Source organism: Crocuta crocuta, unplaced genomic scaffold, assembly GCF_008692635.1.
Source record: "Crocuta crocuta isolate KB4526 unplaced genomic scaffold, BGI_CrCroc_1.0 scaffold3, whole genome shotgun sequence".
Lineage (NCBI taxonomy): Eukaryota > Metazoa > Chordata > Mammalia > Carnivora > Hyaenidae > Crocuta > Crocuta crocuta.
Window position 1 is genome coordinate 11368645 of NW_027529934.1, and position 12124 is coordinate 11380768.

Consider the following 12124-nt stretch of genomic DNA (forward strand, 5'->3'; position numbering starts at 1 on the left):
TTTTTTACATTTTTTAATATTTATTTTTGTGGAGAGACAGAATGTGGGTGGGGGAGGGGTAGAGCAAGGGGGAAACACTGAATCTGAAGCAGCTCCAGTCTCTGAGCTGTCAGCACAGAGCCCAACTCAGGGCTCAAACTCACAAACCATGAAATCATGACCTGAGCCGAAGTCAAATGCTTAACCGACTGAGCCACCAAGGTGCCCTAGACTGGTGTCTTCTTTCTTAACCCATACCTACAACCCAGACCTTTCTCCCAAGTTTGGATTTCTATATGCAATTACCTGTTGGACAAATCTATCTAAAATACTCATGGGCACTTAAAATTCAAGATATTCAGAACTGAACAAACGATCTTCCTCTTCCAAATGAGCACATCTTTCCATAGGTTCTATTTATGTTGCTTCACTGCAGTTTACCTATATTCCCAAGCAAGAAAACTAAAAGTCATCTTTGATTTACCTTAGCCACCAAATTCTATCATCAAGGCACACCAATTAATTTTCTAATTTTTTTCTTTAGTCGCTCCTCACTCTTTATGCCTTCCTTTCATTCAGTCCCTCATTATCTTTTACATAACAAATGTACCTATCTCCATTTTGCTTGCTTCCAACATTGACCCCCTTGAATCCAGCTTCTATATATTCCCTGCTAGCTCCTCACTGCTCCCAACATGCTCCTTCTTTCTAATAGTCTCCCTTCTTTTGCTTACCAACCACCACTAATCCTTTAAGACTCACTTTGAAATCTCCTTTAGGAGGGCTTCCCTGATGAGAGTCCTGATACCACATACCTGAGGTTGGATTAAATCCTATGCTTCCAAGTATCCTGCAACAGAATTCCCATTATCTTCTTACTACATTGCATTATGATTTCTTTTTGTGTGTCATCTCCTCCATTATTCCATGTTGACGTTCTCATTCTTTTCATGTAGAATAAGAAAAATAATCAATTATATCTCTAATTGTTCAGAAATGGAATTACACAAATAAGTACAGTGAAATTTAGAAATTCACAAACACGAGTCTACAGCCATACCACCCTGAATGTGCCCAGTCTCGTTTGATCTCGGAAGCCAAGCAGGGTCGGGCCTGGTTAGTATTTGGATGGGAGAAATTTACAAGTAAAGAAATTTCTAAACATATTTCTTTGGTCACATTTGAAATCTTTTTCAGTATCTCCTACAATTGCTGGTATTGATAGTGATGGTGGCCCTGAAGATGTCACCGTTATCCTTAACAGCCCCACATCTTTGGTCTGTGAAGCTTATTCATATCCTCCAGCCACCATCACCTGGTTTAAGGATGGAACACCTTTAGAATCAAATCGAAATATCCGCATTCTTCCAGGTAATTAGTTTACTTTAGATGCCCAAGATAACACGCCATCTGCTATTGTAGAAAAAGAATCATTGGTTAATTTCAATAAAAGTACTTATGACTTAGTTATGGTTTTCTATTGCTATTTTAATTCTTAAATTATTTGTATATATCTTATGACCTAAAGTAAATTTACTTTTTGAAAGACCCATAAAATATCTACGTAATAAGCGCATCAATAAATACCACAATGCTATTAATTGCTAAAATGTAATTTGGAATATCAAAAGGAGTAGAAATTCACTTCTTGTTGAATTGAACCTTGAAAGAGAATTAGTATTTAGATTGAGAGTTTATTTCTCTTTAATAACTGGAAAAATATATGAAGATAAAAAGAATGGAAAAGTATTATCACTGGCTTTAAGAAATTTAGCTTTATGTGGAATCAAGATAAGTTGTATAAAAATTAACATTAATTTATGAATAATCATGAATTAGGAATAGTCATGGAGTTTGATAAAAGAGATACTAACAAATTTTATAAAAATTCAAAAGATAGAATGGCCACTGTGAGCTAAAGTGGTCAGGAAATACTTTGCTGCAGTTGGAACTTGAATCAGCCCTTAAGGAAAAATATAGAATTTGGTTGGTTGGAAATGAGAGATTTCAGAGTCATCAGGATGACTAGTGTGGAAAAAGTACAAAGTGAGAAAGGCACATAGATGTACAAAGGCCTGTCTATGTGCAAATAATTATATGTAAGCTTTCCAACTCCCGNCAGGGAGGGAGGTGGATAGGAGAAAAAGTGAGGAAGGAACATTGGGGTCATGATTTGAATGCCTGGGCTAGAGTTTTAACTTAATACTTTAGTCAGTTGAGAACCAGTGAAGATTTTTAAGGAGAATAGTGCCCTAATCAAACTGAGTTTTAGCAAGATCAGTCTCTACTAATAGGCCAAGTAGATGAGAGGAAGAAGATGACTAAAGCAGAAGACCTGTTTATGAAGAGAGTGAAACACAGACCTTATCCAGAATGTGAGCAGAAGCATGGGAGGGACGGGATGAGCATGAGAGTCCTTATCACAGAGGATCCCCAAGAACTTACTGACTCCTCACCCCCCATGCAGTGCCCATCTGTATTGTAGTTTCTCTTGTGTCAGATGTCTATTACAGAACTGGCACATAGAAAAAGAAAGACGTTAATAGTGAGAACTAAAAACCCTGATGGTTTGTGCATACTCTGTTGCCACTGTGACTTTAGAGACTGGTGTTCCATGCCTTTTCAGGAGGTAGGACTCTGCAGATCCTAAATGCACAGGAGGATAATGCTGGAAGATACTCTTGTCTAGCCACGAATGAGGCAGGGGAAATGATAAAGCACTATGAAGTGAAGGTCTACAGTAAGTCCTGAAAAAAAAACACTACATTTCCTATTTTCCTCAAGTTTTCTAACTTTTTTGATCCTGTTTTTTATTATGGGTTCATAATTATTTATACTCTTCATTAAAACTTGTAGTTTATGCAGCTTGCTTCATTAAGATGGAAATTGTATTAGCATTGTACCCGTGATCTCAATTGCTTAAAGATGTGAAGAGCCCATTCTGTCAGCTCACCAGCCACTTGTTAGAGAACTTGTCAGTGGCACTTCCTTTCGTTTCTCTGTTTTTCTTTCTGAAAACCCTCTGGGCTGAGTTATAGTACTTTCATGTACAAAATGGTTATTTAAATATGTATATTGTAATCAATAGCTTAAGATGAGTTCATCAGTGACGTTGGGCTGATCCACTGTAGTTCGTGACCTATACATAAAAAGCAAAGCAAATCCTACCATTAATAGGGCCTACACTTCAGGGTTTCGTTTTCGTTTTTGTTTTTGAAAAGGAAGAGAATCTTTCTGATTGTCTTTTGTTCTTTGAATCGGTTCCTTTAATGACTAAGAAAGTACATTTTATGGGTTATGCTTGGACTGTGTCTGGGAACCTGGAAAAATGAAATTAACGGTTCTGTGAAGGACATTAGACTCATTGGCATTATTCAAATGAAGGGAAAAAGATCTTTTCCTTCACATTCTGTATCTGAACACTACGATTTCATAAGATACGCTCTTGGATCCATGGGGAAAGGGGACCATAGCAAATGCCTCGGTTATTTCCTTGTTTTCTTAAGTAATTCGCAGTGTAATTTCCATGATATTCCATGTCTATAAAAGAACCAGTGTTTCCTCTAAGAGTATTCATTTTTTTTAATGCAGTTCCACCCATCATCAATAAAGGGGACCTACTGGGACCAGGTCTTTCCCCTAAAGAAGTGAAGATCAAAGTAAACAATACGCTGACTTTAGAATGTGAAGCTTATGCGATTCCTTCTGCCTCTCTCAGCTGGTACAAGGATGGACAGGCCAGTCACATGGTTTTTGCTTTTATTTTTCCTTTGCGAATAGTTTCTTAAAAACAAAAATAATCAGTTAAGTTTAAAAAAAAAAAAAAAGAAAGAAAAAAACACACAAGTCACTCAGAGAATCAATGTCACCTTATAGCCAGCACAATCCCGTGCTCCTAGAGTATAAAACAGTTAAGAAATTGAACCATGTTCAATAATCTTAGCATTATTCCATCACAGGAAAGTTTGAAGGATTGTTTTTGTGGACAGTAGCAGTCATGTATACAAATCCAGCCACCTTCCCACTGAGGAACAGGTTTTGTGTTCTGTGGCTTGACAGAGTAAGCGAACTTTGTAGAGAAGAAACATAGAACAGAGCTGAGCTGAATTAAAATGATATAACAAGAGTACTAAGTTTATTCAGCGTTTTCTCTGAACACCTTTAATTCTTTTACAGAAGGTAACCTGTTTTATATTACAAGAGGAAGAAAAATAGCTAAATGTGATGATTAAGCACCCAAGTCAGTTAACTAAGGGCAATAAGAAACTATAAGTAATGGCACCTCCTTCAGTTATGTGATCTGACTTTTACACTATACACCCTCATTTCTCATTCAATTTATTTTCTTCCACGCATGTTTTAAAGATACATGTGCTAAGGTTTTGACACCAATAAAGGCCCTTTTTTGGCTGCTGTTCACACTGTGTTTAATAGAGCTGTGGCCTAACTAAGCTGCTGTTTGTCCTGTTATACACATAATCAACCAAATGGTCAGTTAATTTCCCACTGTAGAAGTTCAAGTCAGAGTTATGATTTAAGATGCAGAAAGATATAGCTTTTTTTTTTTTTTTTTCCAGATCACAGAGATTTTGCAATACTGACAGCTAGGAAAAAATTGTTTCTTATAAAGTAATCAGGCTTCACCTGGAAGCCAATGAAGAGGAAGAATATGGAACTCCCACTATGCTTTGTTTATAGTGTCTTTTCTGACTGCAGGTACCCTTCATGGTACAATATCAATTCTAGAGAAGTTCACTTGGAAACAAATAATTCCTTTCTCCTTTGCAATCTTATTATTTTATTCTTAATTTTACCTAGAACCTTTTTATTCTTTTTTATTTCTATACCTGCACACACATACACACACAAACACATACACATTTAAACAGTGGCTAAAAACTAGAATCATGCTAGAAAAGAGGCGTTTCTTTTTTTAAATATCATAATGAATGGTTAATTTACAGTTTCAAATCCAGACTCTGAAATTAATCCAGTTATGATGCTTTAAACTGCTAAATTTTTCAGGGTTTAGGATTGGTTCTCTAAAATGTATACCAAAAAAATACCAGTTTTTGTTTATTTTCCATATCCTTTCTTCTGTTACTTCATTCTTCAGATAAGCAACACTTTCAGTGAAACAGCACTTTTGAGAAAACCCACCAAACACATTGGCCATGTTAGCCACAATAAGTTTCAATAGAATCTTTGAGTTTTATTTATTCATGCCCTTAAGGGTGTTTTAGCATAGAAAATTTAACATAGATTATTTTTATATAAGTGATATAATATTAATAATGATTTATTAACTCCAAACTTATTTGTTGAGCACATACTATTTACTGGACATGATTTTAGGTTCAGGGGATACAGCTGTGGAGGAAACAGACAAAAATCTCTCCTCGTGTGAAGTTTGGGGAGACAAAAACTAAAGAAACAAACTGTTGCAACATATAATGTACCAGACACGGTAGATGTTATGGAGAAAACTCAGGAAGAAGAATAGCAAGCATGGGGAGCATGCTCTCCCATTTATGAAGGGAAGGCCTCACTGATAAGGTAATATTTGAGCAGGAACTCAAAGAAAATGAAGGAAGCAGGCCTAAAATACCTGAGAGGATGATATTCTAAAGAAGAGAGAATCACAGGGACCAAGATCCTGAGGCATTTTGGCTGGAGTGCAGTGACCCATGGGAACACAGCAGTTGTGAGCAAAAGATTAATGGGGAGACAGGTCTACTGCCTTGTAGACCAGTTGGCCTTTATTCTGATAGGAAGTTACTGGAAAATTTTGAACACAGGAGCAATGTGATATGACTTAAGATTTTAAAAGGATTACAGTGTCTTCCGTGTTGAGAGAAGATAGAGTGGTCCCGAAGAGAGATGGTGATTGCTTGGACAAAAGGGGGTGTCAGGATGTGAGGGAAAACTGTAAGACAAAGATGAGTCCAAGATATTGCATAAGATCAATAGGAGAGTGAGTTTAGATAGGAAAGATAAGAGGTCTGAGGATTAAGCCTGGGGGACTCCAACATTTAGAGGTTGTGGGGCAGAGAATGGAGTGCCCCAAAAGATAGGGCAAAAAAATTTTTCAAAATGAAGACAAATTAAATGAAAACTGAGAATTGACCAGTAAATTTGGCAACATGGATGCTGTTGGTGACTCTGACAATGTCATCTGGTCAAGTGGAGATGGTAAAAGTCTTATTGGAATAGATTCAAGAAAAGATGCAAAGAAATGGAGACAGCAAATGTACAAAACATTTGAAAGTCATTGGCTATAAAAGGGAGTAGAAAAATGTGGAAGAGGGCCACATTCTAAAGAGATTTTTTTTTAATGGGGAAAACTAGAGTACGTTGTATGCAGATTGAAATCCTCCAGTGGAAAGACATCATTCGATGATGATGTAGGTGACAGAGGGCATAGTTCTAGGAGAGGTGCCCTTGAATAGACCAAGGGAAACTCAGAATGGACAGACCAGTATTAACCAAGGTTAGACTTTTACCAGGGAAATACGATAAAGGAAAAGAAGGCAAAAGGAGTTGAGCGCTTACACAAGGAGTGATTGTCATAATAGACTTTCACTGGGTCAGGAAAAGAGTGAGCGGCAGTGAAAAGAGGCCTGTGGAGTGTATACCTCCCATGGGACGAAGAGTTTATTGCAGTTGGGATGCTAGAGGAAGTAAGTTAGAAAGTTAGGAAGGTAGTGGTCAGAGAGTGAGAACTTGAAAGTGAGGTTATAAAGAGATGTAGTGATTGGTAATTACAAGGTCTAGTATGACACTGGTTGAGTGGCTGAGAGAAGATTGGGACAAAAAATTAAAGGAGAGGAGGTCAAGGAACTGAGAGCACACAGCATTGGATAACTGTCTATGTGGGTGTTGAAATCACCAAGAATTATGAGAAAAGTATCAATTAGAAAGAATGACAGTGAGCCAGGAGCTAAAGCCTTAAAGGAGTAAGAGGGAACTTCGTATAAATGGAAATGTTTAGAAGATGAGAAATGTCCTATTAAGTGTAGGTGATGTCATTAATAAAAGATTGTAATATCAATATCTGTAAGGTAGTGTGCCATTAAGTATATTAATACTTTGAATCAAACACTGCAACATAAATATCTCTAGGTTAAAATTCTCCATTTATGAAGTAATGATGTTTCTGAATGAACAATAGTGATATTTAGATCAAATAAGAATATCCATGCCCCCAATCTTTCATTTAAAAATGCTGGAATTTTCTACAGAACTATAGTCAAAGATATACTTTTTTAGTACAATGTGGAATCGGCCGATAATAATTTTTTCCAACTTGGACAAATAGGTATGCTATGTAAGAATGTTTTTTTATGATAAAATAGATTTGGTATATAAATGTACCACTCAGAAATAACCAGGCACAAATGTAAAGTATATTTATTATTTTCAATAAATAAAAATGTGATTACTCAAAAAAGTTGAATCAAAGTAAATTATTGTTGTTTTGAGTATTTCAAATGGAATTTATTTTTATTAAAGAATCCTAGAAAATATCAATTGTATAGTCTCTTAGAAGATTTACTAGTATACTTCATTGTAACATTATTATAATTGAATCACAGCCTCTTAAATCAGATGATCATGTTACTATTGCTGCAAATGGACACACACTTCAAATAAAGGAGGCTCAAATATCAGATACTGGACGGTACACTTGTGTAGCTTCTAACATTGCAGGTGAAGATGAACTGGATTTTGATGTTAATATACAAGGTAATAATAATATGCTTATTGTGTATAATTTAACTTATATAATATATCAAAGCAATGAAAAAGATTTGACTTGGTTTATTTTAAATAACCTATTTTTCTATTGACAATAAAAATTCATTATTGAACACTGGAACTTGAGAAATTGAGGAAGAAATAATACATCATTCAAGGTTACTTCTGTTGTTTTTATGTTTCCTTTTGGTACCTTCTTGTAAGGTATACTTCATTTACAAATTAGGGTCACATGATACAGACTTTTCTATTACATGAGTTTTTTCCCCTAACATTTTGTCATGAAACTTTGATAGCATTCACATGGAAGGCAAGGAAGTAGTAAAGTATGGAATTTAAAATGATCAGACTTGAAATTGAATGATGATTTAAGCTCTTACAGACTTTTTGACTTAGGAAAGTTACATAAGTAGTTTAAGCCTTGGTTTCCATGTTTTTAAAATTAAAGGGACTCCTGGGTGGCTCAGTCATTTTAGCATTTGACTCTTGATTTTGGCTCAGGTCATGATCTCACAGTTGGTGGGTTTGAGCCCTGCATCAGTCTCCACACAGTCCTAAATAACATAAAATATGTAAAGCTGTCAGGTGCTAGGGTGGCTCAGTCACTTAAGCAACCGACCCTTGATTTCGGCTCAGGTGGTGATCCCAGCATCCCAGATCAAGCCCCACGTCAGCTCCACACTGAGCATGGAGCCTACTTGAGATTCTCTGTCTCTGTCTCTCTCTGTCTCTCTCTCTCTCGCCCTCTTTCTCTCCCTTTCTCTCTCCTTCTCTCTCTCCCTCTCTCCCCCTCATTCCCTCCCCTGCTCACGTGCGAGTATGCACACTCTCTTTTCTCTCTAAAATAAAATAATAATAAAAAAGTAAAGAATAAAATAAAAAGTATATATAACTCTTAGCAAAATGTTTAAGAAGTGGTGCCTGCTATAGTTGTTAATATTGTTACCTTTGTGCTTTTATATATGCTTTTTATAGCATTCTTTTTAATAATATACTTGTTTTATCAGTTGAGTATTAAAATACGTATTTAACTACCCTTCTATTGTTGAATGTCTAGGTTGTTTCCAAGTTTTCACTACTCACGTAATGCTTGACTGAACGTCTTTATACATAAAACTTTTGCACATCTGTGGTTTTACATAAGTTACTAACAGTGGAAATTTTAAGTCAAATTGCCTTCTAGAAAGCTTATGCTTGTCCCTCAGAAATATTTGAGAATGTCCTATTACTTTTGCTAATGCAGTTTTTAATCCTGATTGCAAACTTCTTTAGACTTCTTAGTAAAACAAATCATTGGCAAATGTTCTCTCTTGAGCCAGAATTTTTTTTTTAATAGTTTATTGTCAAATTAGTTTCTACATAACACTCAGTGCTCATCCCCACAAGTGTCCTCCTCCATGCCCATCCCCCCCTCCCCCCACATCCATCAGTCCTCAGTTTTTGTCAGCATTCAAGAGTCTCTCATGGTTTGCTTCTCTCCCTTTCCCCCACCATTTCCGCCCTTCTTCTCCCCCTTGTTCCTCCGTCAAGTTCCTCCTAATCCTCCTATACGTGCAAACATATGATATTTGTCCTTCTCTGCCTGAGCCAGAATTTTTTAATGGTTCCTCAAAATTTAGTTTTTCCCACTATGATCATATCCCTAGCCATGCATATTATAGATATTATAGCACATCTTCCCTGAAAATAGGCCCCTTCATCTTCTAAGATCCTTAACAGGGAGAGCAAAGCATGAGGATGGCATTTTGAGCCCCATATTTATTGTGCTTCCACATGAAAACCAACTCTGATGCTTGTCTACTACATTTTTTGGCTGCGGGCTAGAGTTAGTAGGTGTGTAAATACTGGAAAATATTTTCACATTGTCTAATTTATCACATTTACAAATCATTCTTGTGAAAATACAACCAGGATCTTTGTTTAATTAACCTGAGCATTCACATGTGTCTAACATGTCATGTCTTACCTCCATAGTTCCTCCAAGTTTTCAGAGGCTCTGGGAAATAGGAAACATGCTGGATGCTGGCAGGAATGGTGAAGCCAAGGATGTGATCATCAACAATCCCATTTCTCTTTATTGTGAAACAAATGCTGCTCCTCCCCCAACACTGACATGGTACAAAGATGGCCACCCTCTGACCTCCAGTGATAGAGTGTTGATTCTACCAGGTAACGATTGCTACAAACAAGGTGAAAATAGAGTCTCTGCAAAGTGTGTTTCTTCTCATTCATTAGTTCAGTTGAGTTGATCAGCTTTCTGGCCATGTAATTTAACAGACACAAGCTGCTAAATGCGCCTTGTATCTGTGAAGCTTCAAGCTAAAAGAGTGTAGGCTGAGAATTTCACAATGGGCTGGCATACCTTAAGTAATTTTTAGATCTGCTATAGGATCATTCTATCAACTTAAGTTCTTTGGCTTCCTTCACTCTCCATGTCTCTAATAGTGTGATGAGACCATCAGTTCAGTTTCTACACATTGCTAATTATAAATTCTAAAATACACTTGCAAATAGTTGCTATTCACTTTATTAAATGCATTTATCATAACTCAGTAGTTAGAATTATTAGTTTCAAATGTTTTAGTTATCACATGGTTTATTGATAGAAAAGATGTTTAAATTGTTGTGGAATTATAATCTTTTCAAGGCTTCTTTTTACTTTTTACAAACATTCAAAGAAGCTTGTCAAAATTTACCAAATTGTATACTTGAGGTCCATGTATTCCATGGTATGTAAGTTTGATTTCAATTAAATAAAAGAATATCTTGAAAAAATTTTTAAAAGGTGACTAAATACAAATGATAGCTAAATGTTGTGATATGTGATCTGAAATTGGATGTAGGCTTGGAGGAAAATATTTATAAGAGATTGTAACAATAATGAAATTTGAATATGGACTGTGAGTTCAATAGTAGTTTTGTGTGGATTTTAAATTTCCTGATTTTAATAGCTGTACTATGGCTATATAAGGTATCATTCTTGTTCTTATGAAATATAGACTTATGAGTATTTAGGGGTAACAGGGCACCATGTTTCCAACTTACTCTCAAATGGTTCAGAAAAAAGATTTATAAATAAATATATAAATAAATTGGGGCGCCTGGGTGGCTTAGTCGGTTAAGCATCCAACTTTCGCTTAGGTCATGATCTCGCGGTTCACGGGTTCGAGCCCCGCGTCGGGCTCTGTGCTGACTGCCAGCTCAGAGCCTGGAGCCTGTTTCAGTCTGTGACTCCCTCTCTCTCTGACCCTCCCCTGCTCACGCTGTCTCTCTCTCTCTCCTAAGAAATTAAAAAAAAAAAAAAAATTAAAAAATGTGTAAATAAATGTATACAGAGAGAGCTAAAATAAGTGGAATGAAATATAAATAGTAAACATAGGTAAAAATTCATTACACAATTATTGAAACTTTGAGTTTGAAATCATATCAACATGAAAAGTTTTTAAAGTATGCAGTTATTCTTTTAAAATTGTGTGTATTATAATATACTTTTGCATTTCTGGCTTTTACTTTCTCAAACCTATACCTGCCTCAAACATTGTAAAGCTCTTTTATGACATTGTAAACTTCTTTTACATATGTTCAAAACTGTAAAATCACTACATAATAACATTCTGCATGGAATATGATGAGGGACAGAAAGTAACATTACCCTCTTGAGATAAAAAACAACATGAGCTATTTACCTCTTAGGAGATGTGATTCATATGATTCATATATCAGATCATTTATCAATAATACAGTGTTTGTTATAAAAATGGGATGTCAGATTAAAACTGAACCATTAGATGAAATAAGAGCCTTGAAAGAAAATGGAAGGAAGTCATGAGACCTGAAAAATCGCATCTCTGTTTATGACTAGTCTTCATTCTAGATTTGGAGAAGTAAGTATTTTGGGATCTGTTTTCAGGCGGGCGAGTGTTGCAGATTCCCCGAGCTAAAGTAGAAGATGCGGGGAGATATACGTGTGTGGCTGTGAATGAGGCTGGAGAAGATTCCCTTCAGTATGACGTTCGTGTACTCTGTGAGTCTTTCTTTTGTTTGTCATGTGTTCTTTCACCCAAAGAAATTTTTGAGGAACTAATGTTTGTGAGATGTTGCATTGAGTGCTTTAAAGATTGTAAAGATAATCAGAAAGTGATAGTTCAACTGAGAAATTAATTATCTTATACACATTGAGAACACATTAGTTAGGTCTCCTGAAGTGTCAGATAGCAAACTGGCTTCAACTGAGAAAAGAGAATTCATTGACTCAGAAAGCCAGAGTCGGGGGTAGATCTGGCTGCTGTCATAACTGACTTCTGTGGCTTAAAAGAGGTCAATTGATTTAACCTTCTTCTTTCTCTTGGTTTTGTTTTTTTTATTATTAGCATTCTTCTTGGCAGTG

General features: G+C 36.0%; 1 protein-coding gene across 1 annotated transcript in view; it reads left to right on the plus strand.

Annotated features, from left to right (window-relative positions):
- HMCN1 (hemicentin 1) overlaps nt 1–12124 on the plus strand; it is a 442670-nt gene that overhangs the window by 321902 nt on the left and 108644 nt on the right. The window contains exons 50-55 of the mRNA XM_077763274.1: nt 1177–1350; nt 2606–2719; nt 3571–3716; nt 7575–7725; nt 9712–9906; nt 11648–11761. Coding sequence (XP_077619400.1) covers nt 1177–1350; nt 2606–2719; nt 3571–3716; nt 7575–7725; nt 9712–9906; nt 11648–11761 — 894 coding nt within the window. The remainder of the gene's footprint in view (nt 1–1176; nt 1351–2605; nt 2720–3570; nt 3717–7574; nt 7726–9711; nt 9907–11647; nt 11762–12124) is intronic.